Raw genomic sequence first — 24,574 nt, 5'->3', positions numbered from 1 at the left:
AGTTTGAGTCATAGTTACTGTCTGGGAAGGCGAGCTCGTCACCACAACCCCACAAATGTGTGAACCAGTAGAGTCCCTTCAAAGTAGCATCTGGTTCACGCATCTACTACCGTAAGCGGATTCGAACACGCGACCACTAGGATAAAGGAATTTTTCTACCAACTCAACTACCACCCTTGTGGTGAATGGAAGTAGATTAATTGTGCCTTTTCTTATGTTGCCGGCTGAAGCAAAAAGCAAATTGACTTCATGCATGTGTTAATTATTACTTATTAGCCCATTTATTTTTTAGGGTTAAATATATACTATAAACTATTTATTATTTTGCCTCATAAATGATACTTAAATACATCAAACTACTATTTCGTTGTAATTAAATGGTTTTGCTTAATTGCAATAAAATTGTAGTTTGATGTATCCTTCCCCCATCAAAGGCAAAGCAATACCATACTGGGGATGTTTCCGAACAGAACAGCCATATCTGTGCTAGTTTGGCCAAAAGCGACAGCGTCCTACGCTTGAACTAGTGATAGTCCACGGCAGCATGGCTATTGATGGCAGTTTTGTGGTGGGCTGGATCTTGGGTGGTAGTTATTGAAAAGATTTAACATTTGGTTTCCAAAGAGTAACTCAATTGACTGGAGATCATGGCTCATGAAGCGGAAGCTACTAGTTCAGAAGTTAATTTATATTTAATTAATTTCTTTATAATTTTTTTAAAATTGTTATTAATGAAAAATCCGAAAGGTTATATGCTAATTTACGGAATAACGATGACATCAAATCTTAATTAACATGCAATAATGAAAAATTTATATATAAGAAAGGCACTATATATATATATATATATATATATATATATATATATATATATGTGTGTGTGTGTGTGTGTGTGTGTGTGTGTGTGTATATTGATTTTATTGATACCACCATTAATTTATCACTTGTGAGTCTTCGATTAGGCCGTTAGGCGCAAGGGCGAATGAAATTTTCTTTTAAATGGTTTATTCTGGTTAAATACTTCTGGTGACTTTTCACCAAGGTAAAAAAATTTACTCGGTTGATAAAACTATTGCAACTACGAAAAAGAGTATTATTTACTCTAGTAAATAAAAAATTATTACCAGGTTGATCAAATTGGTCACATTTTTTTTTTTTTTCCTTACTTTTTACTGAACGTATTTCTTTTGGTCCTTTGGATGTGAGAATGACTTTTCATTAGATTTACCTCTTAAATAATGCAACTTTGATTTATACCAAGCGGTAAAAATGTCAATACATGATCGGATGAAAATATATGTAAACCAAGAGTTGCATTTTTTTAAAAAAAAAAAAAAAAAGTTAGTTGCAATTGAATTGATAGACTTATTCAAAAGGCATATTTTATTATTAAATTGTTAGGAAATTTCGGTGATAATTATCTCTAATCGAAAGAGTTTGATGCAAGCTACAACAAATTAAGAGGCATATTGCATCACAAAGTCGATAGAGGTCAATTTTAATGTTTATATATATATATATATATATAGCTTAAGAAAAAAGTTTAAAAGAAGTTTTGAAAATTAGTGGGCCATGGCTCCTTTAGGTCAATTAGCCTCACTAGATTTCTAGAACTAGTGCTAGAGAGCTAAACAAATGAATTTAGAAAAATTTTCAAACTGACGTGGTAGATAAATAAGAGAAAATTGTATTTTTTTTAATTTAAAAACCCTTGCCACGTCAATTTAGAAATTTTTCTAGATTCATTTGTTTGACTCTCTATCACTTCTCGATCTCTAATGCCACATGTTAATAGATAAATTCTCTCATATTTTATTTAAAATAATGTTAAAAATCACATTTTTATTTCATAACATTGCCATAACAATTCCAAATTTTCAACAAACCTTTGAAAATGTGATTGGTTAAGACTATCAATTCAAGCATTATCAGAAAATATATATATATATATATATATATATATATATATATATATATATTACAGTTTATTTCTTGAGATGTGTGTCACTGCAAATATATATGAAAAGAAAAAAACAATTTATAATATTACAGTTTAATTCACGAGATGTATGTCGCTGCAAATATGTTTTGGTATTCATTCCATGTGGGACAGAAGAAAAAAAACATAAAAAAAGTAAAAATCAAAGCATTGGACAAAAGAGAAGCGCCGTTGCCGGGGATCGAACCCGGGTCACCCGCGTGACAGGCGGGAATACTTACCACTATACTACAACGACTTGCTTGTTTTAGAGGGTCAAATGTTTTTATTTCAACTATATCAATCAAGTTGTAAATTTGAGCAATTATTTAAAGAAATGAACGAAAAGCCAAGAAGCGGTAAAGAGGTTCCTTTCCCTCACTCCAAGCGGCTCCCCTCCATCCATTTCCTGCCATTTAAAATGGGAAATTTTTGTGAAAGCGTAAATGAAGATTTATTGTTGGGGGTTGGAAGCGGGGGTTTGAAAGTGGCTGAGATGGGTTTAAGGAGAGTTTGCATGGGAGCGTGGAGGAGGAAGGGGGTTGGGCGTTGAAAGGAGAGCCGCTCCCGGCTCCCCTCTCATTCCATTCCATTCCCTCCATTTTTTTCTCCCGAACAAGGAAATCCCGTCCGCCATCCACAGTCCGCCGCGACCTTTCATTCCTTTTAGTTGTCATTGCCACCTCCTAGCCAGTGTAAAGGTGCCCAAGCCAACGTGCAACAAACACTTTTTCAATAATAACAATAAGAAAAAAGTACACTTTACTCCTCAAAGTTTGAGGCGATTTTCAATTCGACCACCAATGTTTCAATTTTTGCAATGCACCCCTGCAAACTTGCAAATTTTTTTCAATTTGACCAATTTTATCCAAAAATTCTCATATTGCCCCTAATTTATTATAAAAATTGAAAAAAAAAAAAAAATTGCCCTTTGGCCATCTGGCCATTTTTGCAACCCCAAATTTTGTTTTGTTTTGTTTTTTTTTTTTTTTTTTTCCTTATAAAAAATAAAAAAATAAAAAAATTATGAGTAATATGAGAATTTTTGGATGAAATTAGTCGAATTGAAAAAAATTTGCAAGTTTGGGGGGTGCATTGCAAAAATTGAAACATTGGTGGTCGAATTGAAAATCGCTCCAAACTTTAAGGGAGTAAAGTGTAATTTTCCCTAACAATAATTCAAACCTCAACCTTCTAAGTTTCTATAGAAGAAAAGAATGTAGTAAAAGGATGCAAATGAATTGCATTTTGACAATGGCTTGGAAAGAGTTTACTGGAAAAAGCTTTAAGGAACAAAACTAAGCCTTAACAATTGCTATATAGTCAACAACCTATACTATTATAGGACATTAGGGAATCAATGAATAGCCATGTTACAACTACCAGCCATGCTTACAAGCATTCATGAGAACAAAATTTATATCTTGTATAAACCAACTTTACCGTGGAAGAGATAAAACTTTCAATGTCCAAAATCAATGAAAATTGCACTGTTGCAATAGATGATGAGAATAATCAACATATTTCTCCCAAAGGGGCTTGTATTTTTCGATCCCAATCTTCAACCATGGCTTAGAGTTTCCATTGAAGTGCAGCACAGCACCCTTCTCTATCAACTGAGAATCAACATTGGTGTATCCCAACCCCAAAACATGCCAAGAGGGATCCAAAGGCTCCGTCAATCCATAGAATGTCAGCAGTCCAGGCGGCAGCGTACCGAGCTTCCACAATGTCCGGTCAACATTCCGTTCCTGCCAGTAATGGTAGATACCGGTTACATTTTTTTTCCTCCACTCAACCAGATCAAAAACATTCATCCCAAAGGCCCATCCGCATGCATCGGGATCAAAGTGTGCTCTTATAAGAGGGTGAGAGTAGTTCAAGTACTTATGGTATCTATGAAATGTCTCCATGCATGTCTCAACGGCTCCGTTGACATTGCTATTCAAATCAATGGAGAAAAGTGCAGAGAGATCCTTTTGAACCACAACATCATCATCAAGAAATACCACCTTCTCCAGTGCAGGAAAGACTTCTGGGATATAAAACCTTAGGTGGTTAAGCATGGATAAATACTTTGGGTTTCGAAACTTGATTGGGGTCCGGCCATCATCGCTATTGCCAGAAAAATAATAGCTCTGAGTTTCAGAGTCTTGGAGCTGCTTAAGAACAGGAACATAAGAAGCATTTAGCCAACTAAAGTCTTCAAACTTTTGAACCTCAATAGTCACTCCTCGAAAATCATTCATGGAAAACCAAGCCTTCGTTGCAGCATAATTTATTTCATCAGTGACAAGATGGAACACAACCATCTCTGGATTTTTGGAATTTAAAGCAGTTGAATTGACCACAACTGAAGTTGCAAGGATGTTGTCTGAGAAGACACAGAAATGATAAAGATTGTTATCCTTCAGTTTCATGTCTATTTGCTTTCTTTCCTTATGCTTCCGCTGTAAGTTCAAGTTTCTGAACCACTCACTCGTTAACCGAACACCAAGGCAATATAAACTTTTTGGAACTTCTTCAGCAGCTATTTGCCCATATTTTGAACTCTTTTCACTCACAGAACTCATTTGATCGTCCAGTGCTTGAATTTTTGCTTTCAGTCTCATGATCATGGTTGCACTGTCATAATGGAGTTGCTGAGCTTGGTATAGTAAAAGTGCCATCTCACGGATTGCAGTTTCTGATTCTCTGGTTGTCAGAGGTGTTCGCCTTATTGCAGCATTTGAGAGAAGGATCTGTGAATTTCGAATCTGAGCACTTAATTCCCAAGCAAATTGAAGGTTGTTGCTTTCTTTTGCAATTACGACAAAAGCTTTTGCAAGAGAAATTTGGTCACTAAGTTGCCTGGTGACGGAGTCTGGGCTCACCATTTCTTCAGTAATGTTGAGACCTTCCATAATTCTATCATGCCTGTAAGGTCTCTGCAGATCAGGAAACGTGCACACATTTTCTTAATGTTCCAAAGGAGATCAGAAAAAGTAAAAGATTGTACAAAATAATTCTCACTTTGTTTCAGGAAATAGAAAAAGGTGGGGAGAGAGAGAGAGAGAGAGAGACAAAAACAGAGAATAAGAGTAAAGAGTACTTGTTATCCAGAACCCAGAGATGATAAGTTTCACCACAAAACAGCAGCATTCTAACAACCATTATCTGTGCCAAACAGTTTGTATCTAGCCATATTTCAACTCCAGAACTTGAAGATTTGTAGCAATCTAAAGAAATTTACTTTCTTTCCTGAATTTTTATCCATATGAATACAGAAATGAAACCGCTCAGGGAAAAAAAAAACACAGAAATGAAACCTAATAAATTTGAGATCTACAGAAAAGGAAGATGCCACTAGCCAGAAAGAGTTGAATGTGATCATAATATATTCAGTCATGCCTACACTCCAAGAGGATAATGCCTAACAATTTCTTAAGCACCAAAAAAAAAAAAAAAAAAAAGGAGGAGAGAGAGTTCAGCACCTTCAATTTTCCCCTTGGTAGGAGAAAAGTTGAGCATCTTAAATGCAACATGTAGGTTGGAAAAAAAGCACATATTGCATTTGAAATAGGTTATTATGTCCATTTGAATCTGTATTAGTTTTACATCCATCATGCCAGATTTAAAACTGAATTATTCTTTTCTTTTTCTTTTTCTTTTTTTTTTTCTTTTTTCCCTCTAAGCAAGATTGCATTAATAAAAGAAGAAGAAATACAGGAGGGGGTGGGGCACCCCAACAAAGTCCCCATAACAGACATTACAGAGCAGTAAAAAAACATTAAAATAAAACTGGAAATGAACCCAATGGCTTCTTGGTTCCAATTGAAGGACTGCCTAGAGAAACTCCTTCTGTGACAACAAGAAAACTTGGTAGCCACAATAGAGAAGATAGTACTGATAGCAACTAGACCAAAACCATAGCACATGAGCTCCATTAATCTGGGTTTGGCAGTCTCCATAGGCGAAAAAGGGACATTGGCTATGGAAGGCATAGGATAGGAGGGAGAGGAGAGCCAAGAATTTGCTGCGAGAAGCCAAAACGAGCGGTAATGTGTGCAACTCACATGCACAAGGGCCTAAGTGACATATGCACGTGGTGGAAGGGAGCTGCGCTGGGTGGTGCATAGGCTGGTGAAGGAAAACTGGTGGCGCGTGGGCAAAGGAGGGGGTGGACAGACAATAGATCTGGTTTCAAAACACAAACAAAAAGAGAAAACAAGAAAAAAGGAAAGAGAAGGAAGGAGAAGGGGAGGAGGCAGAGATCTTCCCTCCTCCCTGGGCGACACTCACCGAGAAGGTCTCTCACTAGAAGTGGGAAAACCCTCACATGGGGAGATGGGAGAGCTTCTCGCTCTAAAACTTAGATAGAGAAGCGGTCTGTGTTAAAAAACAGAGAGCTTGTTTGGTTGCAATGTTCAAAATTGTTCTCTTTTTTAACTCTTAAAACACTTTTCATGCATATATCCAAACAAGTTTTCAGACGTGGTCTTTATAGGAAACACTTTTTCAGTTTTTGTTTTTGAAAACACTTTTCAAAACATAAAACACAGATTAAGAAAAAAAAAAAAACTTTTAGAAAACTTTCTCCACTTTCATATAGGAATGTTTTCAAAACACATGCTCAGTTTTTCAAAAAGAAGTGAGAAACACCTTTAAAAACATGGATATCCCTCCTATGAATTTTTTTTTTTTTTTCAAAGAAAAAAAAAAAAATGTTGTCGTGGTTGGGCCATGCCCAACCACAATGGTTGGGTAACCAAGCCTTACCCAAGCCACGGCTATGGCTAGGTTACCCAGTCGTCATGGCTGGACACGACCCAACCGCAGTGGCTGGGCATGACTCAGCAACAGCCATGGATGGGTCACCCAACTACCATGAGTGGGTCATATCCAACCATGGCCGGGTTATGCTCAACCTTTTCTTTTTGTGAAATAGAAAATTCTAGGGAGAGTATTATTGTATTTTCTTATCAATTTTTTATTTACTTGAATAAAAGAATAGACGAATGTCTCAGATTTAAAACGATTGTAAACTCATTTCTTAAATTTGCAAAGTTTTAAAATGAGGTCTAAAAATCAAAATCAGGTCAAGTAGTACATGAGAGTTTCATAATATTTTCTCAGGATAAAAATATAAAATCAGGGAGTGATTTAGTAACTTTTTCTTTTGTTTCTTTATGTTTTAAAAATTGTTTTCAATATGGTAATCCAAACAAATTTTCAGATGTGAACCTCACAATACATTTTTCAATTTTCAAGCTATGAAAGTGCTTTTCAAAAACTCTTTTCTTTTCTTTTCTTTTTATAAGCAATCAAATTTCATTAAAAGCACAAGGGCGCAACTCAAGTACAAGAGAAACATCTGCCCAGAAAAAAGAAAAAAGAGCAAGAAAACCATGAAAACTATAAACATGAAAGTGATCATAGGCAGCCACCTAGTGGTACATGGTATTCAAATGTACTCTTAATTTATCTAGTGAATACATCTATACCACATGCTATAACATTGTCTTTCAAGTTTCTTTGGGATGATCAGCAAGCAAAGGCAATGCTGATTCTAAATTTCTATGAATATCCATCAGCTGCTGAGAATCAGTTGGATAACAATCAGTTGTAAGAGAGACATGAGCACCTTAAACATATAAATAAAAGCTTTTGGCTGCTGAAATGAACTACTGGTCATTAAAAATTTGGGCAAAGAAAAAGGATCTGGAGCAAGCTATTTAACACTAGCGAACCTATTGAAAAGGTATTTCAAAAATTAGTTTATCCAAGTAACATGAAAATGAGACACACACCATGTACATATTCCATTTTCTTCTTCAAAAAGCAGTTTAAATGAAAATTCACCATCGGTTGTTGCAAAATAAACAAGTTTCGAAGACACTAACATCACTGTTAACACATCTTAATTCACCTTAAGAGTCGTGGCTAGAAGTATCCCAGCCTAAGTTGCTTCCAAATGCTCGCAACTTACTATTACTATTGCAGAGGGTGCAAAGGGTAAAATAGAGAGGGCATGAAATAACAATAAGTAAGACTTGCAGCAATATTAGATCTGAATCTCTCGTCTCTAGATGTCTAAGGGATACACTAGGTTTTGTCACAGAATAACATCCACATTTTCTAAAATTGAAAAGCTCGTCACTATTAGACCAAAAAGGCAAAATTACCAGCAACCCAATTAACCTTTTTTGTACCCTCACTTTCCCACATTTGATCAGCAAAACAAACGGAGTAAAATTTCAAGGTAAAAACTAATGAATAAGAAACCAAACAAAACCCAGATCTTTTCTTTACCTTGGGTATCTCCGGCCTCGACTCAATCTGACTCCCTTTGCTCAGAACAAAAATGAAGAGCAAAACCGCTATTCCAGACAATACCCACCACAACACATTCGAAACTCGCCTCCTCACTGGCCTCCGAAAATCCACCGGCCTCCGCCTCATTCTCAATCACCACCACGTTTGTTTCCCCAGAAAGCTTGCTCCGGGAGACTGTTTCCCGATACAATTGTGCTAAAGATGGTATATATAAAAAAAAATAAAAAATAAAAAAAGTTACTGTCTTGGGGTTGACCGTCGGAGCATCTGTAACAGATCGCGAGTGGGCTTTTGAGATCTGTAGCAGATATTGGTTTTGGGTTTCTATCAATTTGTAAAATAATTATTGGGGTTGAGAATTAGGGTTTTTTGGGGCGATTGAATTCTGTGGTGGAGGAGAGCTTGGGTGGTCTCACTGAGCACAGGGAGAAGAGGTTGTCTTCTCCTGTGACAGACAATAACAGTTGGGATTTTGTCAAGTGGGTTCTACTTGTGATTGTCTCTAACTAATAACTGAGCTGTGTGCTATGGACTAGAATGATGTCGTTTTCTGCAAATTAATTAATTAAATTTTTTTACTTCTTACCATGAGTTTTCTTATTTATTCAATCTGAGATTAGATTATAATTTTATGAAAAATTACCTGCGGTGTGTAATAATATTAATTAAATAATTATATTTTGTAAATGAATAAAAAATTAATAAGATTATTGAAAATATTAGTTTACTCTGAGGCATCATGTAAAAATTATTTATTCTTTTAAAATATCCTTATGTTCATCTCTTCATGTGAATAACAATGTTTGATACATACATATTGAAAACTTAAACAAAAAATGACAAGGGAGAAAACTATATATATATATATATATATATATATATATATATATATATATTTTCTTTCATTTTCCAATATATAAATAAACTGTTTATACTATTTGATCATTTTTCCTTATTTTTCATCTATAAATAAAATAAAAACTTTTCCGATGTTTAGTTAATAATAATAATAATAAATGGGCGAGAAAATATGAGGTTTTTTGTCATTAAAAAAAATAAAAAATAAAACTTTTCAAAGGTCAAGGACGTGTAGATTCCCACCTCTTTAGAAGGGAATTCACATTTTCATCTAAAGGCATTGGGAGAAAATTCAGATACTCATGAGGATTCAGATTCCTTTTACTTAAAGAACAACCAAGCACTACATGATTGTTATTCATTTTCCGAGTGACACTGTCATTTTGCGCACCAAAAGTTCCCTAAAATATATCTCTTGACTGGGGAAGCTATCTACTTACATAATAATTATTAGGGTTAAATGGATATTTGATACCTAAGTTTATGAAAAAGGTACTTGGATTTTAAAAAGTGACAAGCCCAATACCTGTATTTTCTAAATTTATCAAATTGATCCTTTAACCATTAAAAAACTAAATTGAATTTTTGCCATGTGTATAAAAAGTCATCTTAGACTTCAATCCATAATCCTTGAAAGGTTATGGATTGAAGTATCAATTTGATAAATTTGAAAAGTACTTTTTAAAACCCAAGTAACTTTTTGGAAAAATTTCACTTTGGCCCCCTAAACTTTCACTCGATTTTACAAACCCCTCTAAACTTCCAAATCTCTTACTTTAGACCTCTAAACTTTGAATTTCCCTCAATGTGGACTCCTCCGTCAAATTTTAAACATTATATAACGTTTATACCCTTAACTTTTGAAAATTTCAACTTCCAAAATGTTTTTTTATAAAAAAAAATCATGGATATTTTGGTCTTTTTTTATAATTTTAACGGTTAAAATTGATGGAAGGGTCTTAATTGAGAGCAATTCAAAGTTCAGGGGTCCAAAGTGAGAGATTTGGAAGTTCATGGTAGGTTTGTAAAATCGGATGGAAGTTTAGGCAGTAAAGTGAAGTTTCTCCTAATTTTTTTATAAAGAAAAAAGAAAAAGAAAAAACCGTTTACAGTTTGTTTGAAGGATATCTTTGCATAAGAACTTGTAGGAAAAACTAATTGGGGGGAGAAATTATCCTATTGGGATCCACACAATTTGGATAAATCCAAATAATTAGTTATCCAGCTATCCAAATAGTAAGAAAGTCTATATGAACTTACATGTCCAAATAAATTTTGAACACCTGTCTAGACAAGTGAGTACACCACAGTATAAACTCTTTCACAAGCAATTTGGATAGATAATTGTTAGAGATTTCAATATCTAGGTGACACAACTTCCAAATATGAATTGAAATCCACAACAATGAGCTAGCAATTTAGACAATTTTTTTTTTTTTAATTTTTATGATGAGCAACTCTTTCAAGACAGGGCTATTTCGTGTACTTATCCCTATTAAATAAATCTCAGACTTATGTAAAACGCTACCTCCACATAAATTAAATAATACTTTAGCTTCATCAGCAGGCTGAGAGTAACTAGAACAATTTAAAACAGGTATTGTAAACCGTCCATATGAAATTCAATTTAAGTGGCGCGGAGAGTCTAAAATTTATTTGCAGCAGAGTAAATTTTTTCTAAATTACTAACATTTTGGATCCGTCTAATACTCCAAGAGAGAATTTAATTCCATTTGCCTTACCTGTTTCGCTCTTTCCCGAAGTGAAATTAATTAATTGATATCAAACAGTCACTGCCATTATAATATAATGGAGGTTTCTGCACGTCTCAGAAACCTTGGAGACATGCACTGTCCATTACTGGATTTGCTTTGCTGTAATTTCAAGAAGCTTCTCCAACTCTTAAGTGTTCATATGAAATATATAAATTTTATTTTTCACAAAAAATAAAAAAATAAAATAAACCGTATGTCATCATCCATCACCTTATGTTTATATTGTCTTTATTTGTTAAAAAATAATGCTGCAAACTTTTACTTTTTTATATCTATTTTAATATACTCTCAAGTGACTTTTAAAATCACCATCAAATAAAAATTCAATAAAAAATCATCAAAAGTGTGTAAAAAATAGGTGTGAAAAAGTAGAAATATATAAAATATTATTCTTTAGTAAATAGAAACATGTGTTTGGCAACGGCCTGCGAATTTAAACACAGACAATTACTATTCTCAAACAAAATTTAAATTCCAAATATTCTCATTTTTTATGTCCTATCAATCAATTTTTACTATTATTCAAATAAATAAAAAATCACAAAAAACAAATTTTTTTCATTTTTCTATACCAAATATTCTTACCTTTTTTTTTTTTTTTTTTTTTTTTTTTTTCACATCAATCAATTTTCATTACAGTAACAAGCTACCAAACAGCAACAGGCAAATGCCAAACGAAGCCACGGTAATGAGCGAATGAAATCTTCACACAAAGGGAAGCAAGCAAGTACAAGCATGTCACTCAAACTTTTATCTTGTTAGCTTCAACATGCCGTCTCTATGTTTACTAAATATCATTATTCTTTCTGAAATAATCATCAAGCTGAAATTCTCATAGTTGCAAAGACATTTATATATATTGCACCATCATCAACCATCACTTATTGTTCATCAAAATTTTCTACTCAAGAACAAACCAACATGAAAATACAAAGAACGAATGTTGACACCAACACTTGAACATCTTTCTTTTCTCTTTCTTTTTTTCCCTGTTCTTTTTCTACCCCTTTTTCTTGTGAAAGAGACATGGGGCTACACAATGGGGGACTTGATACCACTGACTATATAGGCCGATGGTATCCCCTCACTCTAAAAAGACTATGGATAAATGCACTATCACTAATCAAAGGGAGTTTAACATACCTACCAGCAAGAGCACACCTTACACACTCCAACACCATCACAATATACATGAATCCCACAGCTGCCCAGTAGTATAACCCAAAAGTACCTTGAAAGTGTATAAGTGGCATGAGATTGCTTGACTGCACCACCACCAGCAGGGCCGATTCTAGTAGAAAGCCCATGGCTACATGGAATCGTAAATAGTGAGGCCATTTGTCACTCTGCACCACTCCTAAGTAGGCAACGTAGAAATGTGCAAACTGGAACCACCAAGGTAATCTATGAACTGCTCCTGGGATATAATAAAACAAACTCTCGAGGAATTCGTAGCGTTCAAGGAAGGGTTGGACATAATACGCTGTCTCAGACATCTGCAAAGCTAAAAGATACGGAAGACAGGCCAAAATCCTCCACCACCATACTGGCTTCTCATCTATTGTCGGGATGCGAACACTGAAGGGATTATCCGCGGATGCTTGCACAGGCATTAGAGATTTGCTTTGTCTTGGCAGCATAGGAATTCTGCGCAACAGGCCACCTTGATCCCCACCTAAAAACGGAGATGGTGTAGCAGAAAGGCATGGGAATGACTTTCCTGCAGATTATACAATTGGGAATTAGAAAGTATAGATGATCTTTGGGATGTTGATCTATTCAATCACTAAGATACTTCTTGATAATTATAATTTGACATGCCATATTAGCAGAAGATATGAATAGTATGAGACAAATTAGGCAGGCGAGCGACCCTTTCTTTCTCAATGAAATAGCACTTCTGCAGGGAGACAGCAAAAGAAAAGAACAGGGGAGGGTTGTCAAAAGCCAGTTCCCAATGCAAAGTCATACTATTAGTTCTATACACCAAGTTTATTGTGCCACTAACAATAAATTGGTTCCAGACTAGTCCCTAGAGCCTAACTTTCTGTACCCAAGAACCAAAGACTGCCACAATTATTTAACTTTAACAAACAAATCTATCTAGAGAGAGAGAGGGAAATTAATATACCTTTAGATCTGCATGCAACAACTCCGGGACGAGCCAAGGGCTTATGTGCTGTCCAGGTCTGGGTTAAAGACCAACATCTTTCTAGTGTTGTATATTTATTCCTGGTGTTAAAGACCAACAGCAGCATGAGAATGACAACATAAAAATTCATTCTCTATAGAAAGAGACCCTCCTATTTCCTATTAGACCGCTTTTCCCTCCTGGAATTAGTTAAAGTTTTATAGAATGCTATCTGAAACCTAGCAAAAGGAGGGATTTGTGAAAACTCGGGGACAATTATGTCTTATCTCTGCGCGCACACACACACACACACACAATAGTACAGCTCCTTCACTTGTGTCTACATTTTCCCCCCTTAAGTATGAATACTTAGCTAAAACGAATAGAAATGAATAAACAACCAAAGATCAAACAAACAACCGACAAAAAAAAGGTCCCTATAGAAAATTCCAGCATCATATGCATTAGTATGCAATTTTACAAAGCAAAATACTACTTATCCAAGTAATAATCCCTTCTGAACAAGACACTCTGATTATCTTTTAGCAACATCAAGCTATGTGATAGATATATAAGGCTCTTCAACCTTGGAAATATAGACCGCTCATTGGCAATAGACATTAGAATAGTGAAAGCCTCAGCATGTAAGACGCTCCTGCATATTACAAGCAATAGCAAAGACTGCCAAATGACATGCCCAAATTTAATTCTATTGCATCATGATGATTTGTTTAATGGTAAGTTACACGCACCCGGTGGGACTTGGATTGTACCATGATAATCAATAGTGCAAACCATAAAAAAATCTAAATTGGATTTGATTTGCAACCAAAACCCAAATTTCTGAAAATCCGACTCAAAATAAGAAAAATTGTAACCACAACCCATCAAACAACCTAAATTTCCTTCCATCCTTTAGATTTTCTTTTCTTGTTTCCTCAATTCCTCCAAACCTCAGCAGTCTGCAATATGGTCAGGTTGCTTGATTTTAACATATTTCTGACCATATTATTTATAAACTACATCACACAAAGCCAGAAAAAAGAAACAAGCAAAAATAAAAATAAAAATTGACCCTCTTAATTTATTTAGGAAAAATGAAAGTACCTCTAATTGTCTCTAAAGCACCATTTAGATCATATACCAATACTAGTTCGAATCTCCCTTTCTCCCTCCCCCTCCCTTGGGGCCAATTACTTATAAAAAAATAAAAGATCATATACCAATATATTATCATTTATTTCTCTTATACCGTGAAAACTCCATGACATCATATTTGACAGGATGTTCTTGAAAAATCTCAAACCAATGAAAGCAATTCTTTCAATCAACACAAATTTATATATATAGAAACACACACACACACCTTCCATATATACAATCAAAATAGAAGAACTAATAATTCAAATCATAGTTCTGCAGACAACAAAATTTTCAAAACATATCTTCGTTCTGCATCAGAAGATGTCGATATATTGGTAGTGATTACTGATATGATACAGCCTATTTTTTTATTTTTTTATTTATTTTTTGTGAATTTTTGTTAGTATCTAGCTTCCAATCAAATCTGCTGTCAGCCAACTTGCTGTTTCACAAATTAAAGTATATACCCCAATAACTTCTTAGCAAAAGGTTTTTACTTTACATGTTTACCAAAACTTCCACTGGATGTTTAGAACACGATCTTAACGATGCCAATTGCACTTCTCCGAATACGGGAAAAGAGAAAAACTACACGAACGTAAAATTATGCAGACAAAACCAAACCACCCAACAACTAACTATTATACCTACGTATTCCTCATCATTCCTTCATTTCCACCAACAAAATCTGAAATCTTTTGTGAAAACACATATGACGCTCGGAACAACAAAAGGGTGCAAAGGAAACTGAAAAATAACAAATGGGTATTCACGATTTTAAGCGTCTAATTTTCATTGTTTTTCACTCTAGCGTTTGTTTCCATTTTTTTCTTCTTCTAAAACTAGAAGGAAAAGAAATAAGCGTTACCGATAGCCAACGGCGGCAGAGGCGAGAGGATGCGGAGGCTGGACGAGGAGGCGCGAGCTGGTGGAAGGACAAGCCGCGACGGCGGGGAAAGCGGGCATGGCTGGTGGGTATCGAAAACTCTCGAAAAAACGACTCTTGGAACCAGCGCCGTTTGCTTCTCATGCAAGAATGAATGGAATATATGAGAGAGAGAGAAAGAAAGAGAGAGAGAGAAAGGAGTACTTCTAGAAATCTGAGGGCTTGTTTGGTAAAACACTTTTTACAGGGTGATTGTTGCTTTATTTACTTGTGATGGGCCGTGAAAGTTGAAAAGTAGTTTTTCGGGTATTTTTTTGTTTGGAGTTGCTGATCCGCTGGATATTACTTTCGCTGTTTTATTTCAATCTCGTGTGGCGGTGGCCGGTGGGTGGCGATCAGAATAAGCCCTTAGCTAATTTTTTTCTGAAAGATACGCCTTTTAAAAATAAAATTTAAAGGGTAATTAGCTGAGATTTAAAAAAATAAATAAATAAATACTTGAGACTGCAAAAGGATTTGTGATAAATATTGGGTGCCTTTTTTTTTTTTTTTTTTTTTTATGTGCTAAGATTTGCACACCGACCCCAGTAGAAGGTTCCAGAATACACGACTAATTTCTTGCCGTGTATTTGAAGTCGCTGATTTTGACCACGACTTCTCTCCGTCTTTAACAAATTTCTTGCCAAAAACGAAAAAAATAAATTGGGAACTCGTACGATAAGAGTAGCATCATTTAGAGATTTTTTTTTTTTTTTTTTTTTACATGTTTATACAAGGGAGGGGAGAAAAAGGAAATAATAATTTTCATTGGAGTGAACTTCAACTGATTGAACTAGTACAATGATACTCATTTTTATTACTTAAAATACAATTTTATGTATTTTAACTACTAATTTTTTTACTACAATCTCTAACATAAACATTCAGAGTTCGTTTGGAATTTTGATTTCAAAAGTTCAATTAAAATAAAGATTTTAAAATGTACTATTGATGATATCTACAAACAGTTGTGAGCATGCAAACCCCTTTAAACAACATGAAAAAGGGTGTTCTCAATAGATAGTTCAATTGACTGGAATCACGCTTAATGAAGTGAAGGTCACTAGTTCGAATTCTCCTTCTCCTCTTGTGCGGACATGTAAAAAAAAAAAAAAAAAACCATGGAAAAGGGTTATAAAAAGTATAAATGTGAAAAAATTGGATGGTTTTTTTGAAGAAACCAAAGCTATACAGATAAAAGAATCAAATCAATTGGCATGTTCTAAGCACTACTTAAGATTCAAAGCTGACAAAGAGGAAGGCAGTTCAGTTCAGAAACTGTCTCAGTTTTCACAGTTGCTGTCATAGGAAACTGCAGATTAACCAACTAGCTAGGTTCCCCCCTGCAAACTGCAAAGCAAGGGCTTGGCTCCAAATCATCAACAGCATTTTAAAAGAATCATCACAAAAACTATGAAAAAGCAATTGACCCAAGATTGAGAAACACAAACTCATAACTCATTTCTTGAAAACAAAACATAAACAAGAAAGAAAAAAAGTTGACTAGAATCTCAAGTAGGTTCTCCCTGAAAGGGTCAAATCATCATTGACTTCTGCTAATTAGCCAGCAAAATATAAAATAATACACCCAAATAGCACGACATAATCAAAAATTAAATATTTAATCATCGCCAATCACTTTCAAAAAAAATATATATATATAAAAAAAGACAAACCCAGAAACCAATGTACTAAAAAGATTCAAATTTTGGTTCCTATAATCCTATATAAGGAGAAACAAGAAAAATTCCTGTTTTTTCTTTCTAAAGATAACAAATCTATAGCCAGGCAAGACAAAAACGACAGCATTTATATTTAAAAAGACGTAGAGGGACGTTGGCGTCGATTTGAAACAGATCAGGCGCGCGTGTGGAGACAGAGAAAGGGTTGAACTGCAACACTGGACGTCGTCGTTTTAGAACGAGCATTGCGGAGGAGCATTGGGGGCTCCTCCGCCACCAACTTTCAGCGCCTCCTTTCCTTCACCAAGCGCTTGTCGTCGCACGTCAGCCAAGCTCGTCACGATGAAGCCCTTGCTCTTTTCCACCACATCCAAGCCTCCCTTGCCCTTCCTCTCGACGCCCATGTCTTCTCCCTCGTCCTCAAGTCTTGTGCAGCAATCCACCGCCCGCAACTCGGCACCGCTATCCACGCCCATGTTGCCAAAGCCTCCTTTCTCTCAAACCCATTTGTCGCCTGCGCTCTCCTCCACATGTACGGCAAATGCGTCTCGATTTTTCCGTCGCGCCAGTTGTTCGATGAAAGTCCTCACCGAAATGTTGTTGTGTGGAATGCTATGATATCGACCTATACACATTCTGGTTGTGTTCCTGATGCTTTGAAGTTATTTGAAGTCATGGATGTTGTGCCCAATGTGTCAACTTATAATTCAATCGTAGCGGGTTTGGCAGGTTTGGACGATGGGTCGTTTAAGGCGATTGCGTTTTATCGGCGAATGAAGGAAATGGGGTTGAAGCCAAATGTAATAACGCTTCTTGCTCTATTACCCGCTTGCTTAGGTGTAGCGGCTTTGAATTTGATCAAGGAAATTCATGGTTATGCAATTAGAAATGATATTGACGCGCATCTCCAGCTGAGTAGTGGCATGGTGGAGGCCTATGGGCGATCTGGGTGTCTTGTAAATGCGCATAATGTGTTTTGGGGTATGCGGGAAAGAGATGTTGTTGCATGGAGCAGCTTAATATCAGCATACGCACTACATGGGGAAGCAAGAACTGCGCTGGACACTTTTCATGAGATGGAATTGGCAAAAGTGCAGCCTGATGAGATCACTTTTCTGGGCGTACTGAAAGCTTGTAGCCATGCAGGATTAGCTGATGAAGCATTGGATTACTTTGCTCGAATGCTTACAGATTATGGCGTGGAAGCAAGTAGTGATCACTTCTCGTGTTTAGTTGATGTGTTGAGCAGAGCTGGGAGATTACATGAGGCATATCATGTAATCCGAGAAATGCCGGTAAAGGTGACAGCAAAAGCTTGGGGTGCTCTTCTCGGGGCATGTCGGACTTATGGAGAGCCGGAGCTGGCAGAGATTGCAGGTAAAGCTTTGTCCCAGATTGAACCTGATAATCCTGCCAACTATGTACTGTTGGCTGGAATATATGCTAGTCTAGGGAGACATGAGGAAGCTGAAAAAATGAGAAGGGAAATGAAGGAGAGGGGAGTGAAGGCTGCCCCCGGCAGTAGCTGGGTAGTATTTCAGGATTGATATTAGTGAATTTTAAACCATTTTTTCTCTCGTGAATAGTGTTATTTAGTAGACTATTATACAACTACCATGCAACTTTGATAATGTGGCAATGATTTTATGTCATGTCATGACAGTTATATGATAGTCATATAGCAATCTATTAAATATCATTACTATTTTCTTGAGAAGAAGATGGATAAAGATGTGTAACACATTTTGTTGGACGGTGATCAAAAGGGGCTCTATTTGATCTAATCATGCAGAAATAGCTAAAGTCATCACTACAATGGTCCTATTTTATGGCATTATATCATCAAGATTTCACATCATTCTAATTGTATGACAATTGTACTAAATATGGATGAAGATGTGTGATACATTTCTTGGAAAGTCATCAAAAGGGGCTCCGCTTTGATCAAGTCATGCAAAAGAGCTGAAGCCATCACTACAATGGTCCTACTTTGCGGCATTATATCATCTGTGAAATCTTGATGGTAGTGGATTTCAATGCATGTGAGAGTGATATTCTTCCTTGAAAGGCATACTCTGTTTGACGTATTCATTTATAGCTTACCATTCTCCTGATCCTCAGTTGAACAGAAAGGCTCCAAAAGAGGACCCTCAAGTTAGTAGAAAGCTTCTTAGAAAAGGAGATATCCTGAACTAAGAACAAGCAACAAAATATACAAGTAACAATGTCAGATCAGTAAGATCGAAAGCCAGGCATGAAAGCTCAGGATTGTAAGGTTAATTTTGTAGATGTATTTGGGCAGGAGTTTTGATTTTGGTTTGAAAGTGTTCTCATGACAAAAAGGTGAGAAAGTATTTTTGGAAGTGTATTATGGTGAGGTTCACATTTGAGAAATTGTTTCATGTAAAGTACACATAATATTGTGATTATGCCGCCACTCCAATTGTGGTTGACTTCTTGGCTACCTCGACCAGATTGGGGTAAGAAGTCAGTTTCTTAAAAATGTTTTGCATTTTGAATTATTTGTAATGTATTTAAAAATAGCGACAAACTCAAATTGAATACCGCAAACAAAAATACAGAAATCAAACACCTTGAATTTTTCATGTGTAAAAATGGGTAGACCATCTCATCTCTTTTATTGATCGGTGGATCCACTCATCTTTGGGTAGAAGGCGAAGACGATTCAACTTGCAGAATCAAAGACTGCTCTTTGGTTAGTTACTTTAGTTTTTCGTTACATCAGCTGGTATCAAAACAAGATTTATTCTAATAATGGCCAATTAGAGCAATGGTGACAAACTTCTCCAACAACGATACTTGTAGAGGAGGGAAGTCTTTCAAGTGCTAAATTCATGAAGTATTCGAGCTGTAATTATCAAGGTTTGATAGCCAACTTATACTATAATAACTTTTATAACAACTATCTTTTCCTTTCTTATGTAAATTGGATTGGCAATTCTACGAACATGACAACTATATAAAAGCACCATGATGGTATATGTTACCACCAGATTTGCCAAGACGGCCCATTATTTTTACAGGATTTGCCATTTTTCTAGCCATATCATTTTTCAAATTATTTAAAATTATTCAAAATTGACTAAAAGCACAAGCATTGGATTTCCTAAATTTTTTTATCCAAATTTAAAGAACAAAGTTACTTCTTGCTTTCTCAAATGTTATCTATTCGGGCATTAAAAGTTCACCCAATTTTGTATTAATTTTGAGAATTGTTACCCTAGCAGAGAGCGTCATGCTGCGTAGGAGGAGAACAACCCCCCCTCCCTTCCCCGGCTCATTCCCCCCCTCCCCCACCCCCTCCCTTTTCTTTTTACTGTGCCGTCTATCATTTTTGCTATGTCTTTTTTCAGGGTTGATGAGGCTCTTGAATCGGACTGTTTCAAAACTCGATCTACGTCGCTATGTCAGATCCACCTCGACATGCGCCCCTCCACCACACGCACCAGCCTCGCCCGCTTCCAACAGCACCTGCAGTTTCTAATTCCGGCAACCACAACACTTTTTTATTTTATTTTATTTTTCCTTGTATTTTGTGGTCTTGACCTGGGCTTGCGAGTCGAGAAGGATGAGACAAGAGTGTTGCTACCTATGTATCAGATTAAGTCTGTTTAGAACAAACTTGTTACTACTAAAGATTAGTCATGAGTTAGGGAATTTTGATGTCATAAACTTCAGATTATTATGTATGTATCTATAACTTGTAACCTTGTAACTTCGATTATGAATTTTTTAAAGTTTTTGTTCTATGATATACAAACTTTACGCTCGTAATCCTACATCAATTAATGAAAATGAAATAATTTTCCTTTAATAAAAATGGTATCTATTCGCTCCGTAACCATTTACATAATTCTCTTTAATTCTTTATTTATAATATCTATAATAATTTTAAAAGTCCCATCAAATATTTAAAGTATACGATTATCTTTGTCCCAACATTACTGAGCACCACCATGACGGCTGTGCAGGCAAAGACGCTGCTTCGTACAAATCGCTATCTAAATCATAACTAGTCATCCAAAATCTGAAACTTCTGCTATCCTCATTATAACGATTTTTCAAGCACCATTTGCATTGTTTTACCATCAGATTTCATTTTACCATAAGGAATCGGACGCTAACACCCGAGGCAGTGGAATGGACATAAATTTTCATAACACATTTGCTTTATTAGTAGAAAACAATAGAGCAAAACAACATTGGATTCGCTAAATCAACCAAAACAACATTGAATACAAATGGGAAATAAACGAAATAGCAAGAAACACTTGTTTGGAACAATCTTCAATAAAACCTTGCACTCCATCCAAAGCTCTTCCAAGACAAAAAGTGAGGATCTGCAAACAAACCACAGTACAAAAAGAAGTTTGATTCGGAGTGTACATTTGATAAAAGAATGTACTTGAGCTTACTAGACCAGCTTCAGAGATAGTCTCAGCAAGTCTGAAGAGCAAAAGACATTAATTTACGAGCAGTTTAACACCTTCTTTACCATTACAACTTGCAAAGAGGCTGCCTGAATAACTACTCGAAAAAAAAAAAAAAAAAAAAAAAAAAAATCGTACGAATAATAAAAAATTAAAACAATAATATTTGATAGTAAAGAACTGCATACCCTACGTTATGAATAAGATCTATCAAATGTATCAGCCGAATCAAAGCGATCCGCTACACCGAAAATGAAATTCATAGCGGATAGGGTGAAAGGGTGATGAAAGTTGAGTATAGGGGCTATATTCATCTCTAAGGCACTGTTTTGCTAGCCAAAGAGCCAAACTCAAGCCCCATTATCGAACACATTTTTATGGATTAAAAGAAATATTGGCAACAGAAACCTAAGCTATACAGGTTTTGAAATGGAAATTGGGGATGTTGTGACGTTATTTAACTCAAATCTCGTGGAATTACAAGAGAAAAAGCTGATGACGACACACAATGTACGAGTTTTTCAGACCCTACACCCACTAGAAAAGGGTAAAGAGTATAGTAAAACTCGAGAAATAAAAATTTATATTTTTTTCATGAATAATGATTTTATTAAACACAATCCTCAATCTGTCTGAAAACTAAAATATTCATCAAGTTATGAATAAGAACATACATTTTCTTGCCAATCACTGAATTCTCATTATATATATGAAGCTAAGAGTCCCATATAAATGTAAAGCTCCAATAACAATAAGTGAAAAGAGAACATTTCACAGCATCCTAATTAATATCCTTAAAGTTGCATACAAATCATTTACACTTCCATACTCAATATGACAACAATGTTCAGGGACACAAAGATGTACTACTTAAGATTGAAAGCAGACAAAGAAGGCAGTTCAGAACTGTCTCAGTTTTCACAATTGCTGTCATAGGAAACCGCAGATTATCCAAGTAGGTTCTCCCTGAAAGACAGGGTCTTGGGTCTGGCAGCCCTCAAACAAGTTGGATTGAAACCATCATTGGCCAGCTACAGAGCACCAAATCTTTAAAAGCATAAAACATCATTACTAAAAAACAAATTTACAACTAGCGCTAAAACGTGTAGTAAATAGAACACAGCCCCAAATGCTAACACATGCCATAAAAGAAATAAACAATTTCACATATAATTATAGCCTCAGTTAAATCCATTAATTTCATGTGAAACGTTGCTTCCTCAAGTAGGTTCCCCTTGCAAAGCAAGGGCTTGGCTCCACAACACCTCAAATAAGTTGGATCGAATCATCAACAGCAATTTAAAAGAATCGTCACCAACCCTATGAAATAAAATTTACCCAAGATTGAAAACACATTTCTTGAAAACAAAACATGAACAAGCAAAAAGAATGTTCACAAAAATCTCAGAACGGTCCAGTAAGTTCATATTATGATTTAGCAGCCTCAAGTAGGTTCTCCCTGAAAACAGGGGCTTGAAGCTAACTAATCTCAAACTGTGGACAAATCATCATGGAATTCTAATAATTAGAAAACAAAATATACAATAATACACCAAAATAGCATGACAGAATCAAACACACTAAATCATACAATGGTGAAAACCAATTTCACAACAAAGGCTTTAAAACCAATCAACAATCATAAATAAGTTTTAGAAAAAGGGACTTTAATAGGCTCAGACTATATAACAGCTCTATCTATCAAGAATTTTCTGAAGCAGAACTGGCATTAAAGCTGAAACTTAATCATCACTGCAAATTTGCCCATCTTTATACAATTCATAGAAAATTAAAAATTAAAGCAAGGTATTTTCTGAACTAAAGATCAATCAAAGGCGGCTCATATCAAGAAATTCAACCATCCTTTTATGCTTCATCGATTTCTCTCAGAAGCGCGGATAAATATTTAATCATCGCCAACTGCTGTTAGCATTCGAAAGCCTATCACCAACATCACTTGCAAAAATAAAATCTTTTAAAAAAATCTTATAAAACAACACAAACCCTGAAATCAATATAATAAAAAGATTTGAGATTTTGCATAAAATAAGGAGAAACCAGAAAATTCCTTCCCCACTCTTGCCCTTTTTTTTCGTTCTTTCAAACAAATCAAAACCAGCAGTAGTTAAAAAGGCAAACAAATCTATAGCGGATGTTTTTAGAGGCAAAACTATTGAGAAAAGATAGACCCCCACGTTGACACCGCCAAAGGAGATTCGCTATTTGCCTCGAGGACTAGCCTTATTCTCAAATCGCTATCTTTAACGAGAAAACAAGCTAAAGGTGTAGCGAGGCAAGGTAAAAACGATTGTTATAGTTAGAGAGACATAGAGAGATGTTGGCGTCGATTTGACACAGCTCAGCCGTGGAGACAGAGAAAGGGCTGAACTGCAACACTGGACGGCGTCGCTTTAGCACGAGCATTGGGGCTTTCATCGTCATTGATTTTTCAGAGAAGCCCGGGGTAGTGATCGTGCAGAAAGAATCCAAAAATCAAACAATGAGAAACTAATGAACAGAAGTACAGAACAATAGAGAGAAGATCTGAATTTGTGAGTTGTGAGAGGCTTGCACTCTGCGTATGCTTATATAGGCCTTTTGTGAAACCCTAGAAATCACTTCATAGGGTTCCATCCGGGTCGGCGGTGGTGTTTGTTCTTGGACCCGGTCGGGTTTAAGTATTGAATCACCTAATCCGAACTGGGCTTGGGAATTTTGTAAGGCCCATTATACCTAAAATCTAAGCTTGAGGCGCACTCGATTGAAGACGGACAACTTTGGGACACCGGCTCAACCCTATCGGGAATTTGGGAGAGAGCTCAAGTCTCTATGACATTTTATTTTATTATAATAATGCTACATCTACGGCTCTTATACTATTTGTTAATCCGTGTCGACACGTGATTAGAGTCATGTTAGTCACTAAATTTTTTTAATACTTTCCAATTATATATTAACAAGTGTCAATAAGTTATTAAAAGTGGCACGACTACATGATAATTTTTTTTCATAAAAGTTGTAAGAATAATAGGATTGAGATCCCTCATATTTTGTATTGCGATCCCTTCATATTTTTTTAAAATATGAGATTCTTATATTCTAAAATTTGAGTCATCTATTTTATTTAACGATTTAAACAAATGCAGAAGTTTGCGTGTTACCGAGACAATTAATTTTAGTTTTTAATATGTCAAATTTACTTGTCTAGGTAACCCAAACTTCTACATTTGTTTAAACCGTTAGATAAAATGGATGACTCATATTTTAGAATATATGAGGGAATCTCAATCCTATTGGTCAAAACCATATAAGCACC

The 24,574-nt window shown here is 35.6% G+C and overlaps 3 protein-coding genes and 8 non-coding genes across 11 annotated transcripts; 1 reads left to right on the top strand and 10 right to left on the bottom strand.

Annotated features, from left to right (window-relative positions):
- Window positions 1-2,165: 2,165 nt before the first annotated feature.
- Window positions 2,166-2,237, bottom strand: TRNAD-GUC (transfer RNA aspartic acid (anticodon GUC)). Its single transcript has one exon. It is a non-coding gene; the product is annotated as a tRNA-Asp (tRNA).
- A 1,098-nt stretch (window positions 2,238-3,335) lies between these two features.
- On the bottom strand, window positions 3,336-8,762 carry GAUT10 (galacturonosyltransferase 10). The gene is made up of 2 exons (XM_059596592.2): window positions 8,270-8,762; window positions 3,336-4,905 (listed from the first exon to the last, which is right to left on the bottom strand). The coding sequence occupies exons 1-2, from the start codon at window positions 8,417-8,419 to the stop codon at window positions 3,454-3,456; spliced, it is 1,602 nt and encodes a 533-aa protein (XP_059452575.1). The 5' UTR covers window positions 8,420-8,762; the 3' UTR covers window positions 3,336-3,453.
- Window positions 8,763-11,949: 3,187 nt separating this feature from the next.
- Window positions 11,950-15,272, bottom strand: LOC132182316 (protein TIC 20-IV, chloroplastic). The gene is made up of 3 exons (XM_059595524.2): window positions 15,069-15,272; window positions 13,058-13,158; window positions 11,950-12,646 (listed from the first exon to the last, which is right to left on the bottom strand). Exons 1-3 carry the CDS (start codon window positions 15,164-15,166, stop codon window positions 11,988-11,990), a joined length of 858 nt encoding a protein of 285 aa, XP_059451507.2. The 5' UTR covers window positions 15,167-15,272; the 3' UTR covers window positions 11,950-11,987.
- Window positions 15,273-17,016: 1,744 nt separating this feature from the next.
- Window positions 17,017-19,317, top strand: LOC132181718 (Tetratricopeptide repeat (TPR)-like superfamily protein; the record flags this gene model as incomplete). The annotated part of the gene is made up of 1 exon (XM_059594956.2): window positions 17,017-19,317. A coding segment is annotated over one exon (1,338 nt), but the record flags the coding sequence as incomplete, so codon positions are not given.
- Window positions 19,318-21,226: 1,909 nt separating this feature from the next.
- On the bottom strand, window positions 21,227-21,349 carry LOC132183515 (small nucleolar RNA snoR77). Its single transcript, XR_009440474.2, has one exon. It is a non-coding gene; the product is annotated as a small nucleolar RNA snoR77 (small nucleolar RNA).
- A 349-nt stretch (window positions 21,350-21,698) lies between these two features.
- Window positions 21,699-21,804, bottom strand: LOC132183513 (small nucleolar RNA snoR97). Its single transcript, XR_009440472.1, has one exon. It is a non-coding gene; the product is annotated as a small nucleolar RNA snoR97 (small nucleolar RNA).
- A 632-nt stretch (window positions 21,805-22,436) lies between these two features.
- On the bottom strand, window positions 22,437-22,554 carry LOC132183498 (small nucleolar RNA Z278). The gene has a single exon (XR_009440461.2). It is a non-coding gene; the product is annotated as a small nucleolar RNA Z278 (small nucleolar RNA).
- Window positions 22,555-22,659: 105 nt separating this feature from the next.
- LOC132183497 (small nucleolar RNA Z278) lies at window positions 22,660-22,774 on the bottom strand. Its single transcript, XR_009440460.1, has one exon. It is a non-coding gene; the product is annotated as a small nucleolar RNA Z278 (small nucleolar RNA).
- Window positions 22,775-22,927: 153 nt separating this feature from the next.
- LOC132183489 (small nucleolar RNA Z223) lies at window positions 22,928-23,019 on the bottom strand. The gene has a single exon (XR_009440452.1). It is a non-coding gene; the product is annotated as a small nucleolar RNA Z223 (small nucleolar RNA).
- A 75-nt stretch (window positions 23,020-23,094) lies between these two features.
- On the bottom strand, window positions 23,095-23,177 carry LOC132183519 (small nucleolar RNA U36a). Its single transcript, XR_009440477.1, has one exon. It is a non-coding gene; the product is annotated as a small nucleolar RNA U36a (small nucleolar RNA).
- A 414-nt stretch (window positions 23,178-23,591) lies between these two features.
- LOC132183521 (small nucleolar RNA snoR134) lies at window positions 23,592-23,737 on the bottom strand. The gene has a single exon (XR_009440479.2). It is a non-coding gene; the product is annotated as a small nucleolar RNA snoR134 (small nucleolar RNA).
- Between the last annotated feature and the right edge of the window lie 837 nt (window positions 23,738-24,574).

The sequence above is a fragment of the Corylus avellana genome, chromosome 5, assembly GCF_965113065.1.
Source record: "Corylus avellana chromosome 5, dhCorAvel1.hap1.2, whole genome shotgun sequence".
Classification (NCBI taxonomy): domain Eukaryota; kingdom Viridiplantae; phylum Streptophyta; class Magnoliopsida; order Fagales; family Betulaceae; genus Corylus; species Corylus avellana.
Note: the sequence above shows the minus strand (reverse complement) of the source record. Positions and strands in the feature narration are given on the sequence as shown.

Excerpts from the sequence above, each read along its gene's own strand:
- LOC132182316 (XM_059595524.2), bottom strand. The coding sequence starts at position 15,166 with ATGCCCGCTTTCCCCGCCGTCGCGGCTTGTCCTTCCACCAGCTCGCGC. Across the intron at positions 13,159-15,068 it reads TCTGCCGCCGTTGGCTATCG|GAATAAATATACAACACTAG; the intron begins GTAACGCTTATT and ends CTTTAACACCAG. Across the intron at positions 12,647-13,057 it reads TGTTGCATGCAGATCTAAAG|GAAAGTCATTCCCATGCCTT; the intron begins GTATATTAATTT and ends TATAATCTGCAG.
- GAUT10 (XM_059596592.2), bottom strand. The coding sequence starts at position 8,419 with ATGAGGCGGAGGCCGGTGGATTTTCGGAGGCCAGTGAGGAGGCGAGTT. Across the intron at positions 4,906-8,269 it reads CGAGGCCGGAGATACCCAAG|AGACCTTACAGGCATGATAG; the intron begins GTAAAGAAAAGA and ends CCTGATCTGCAG.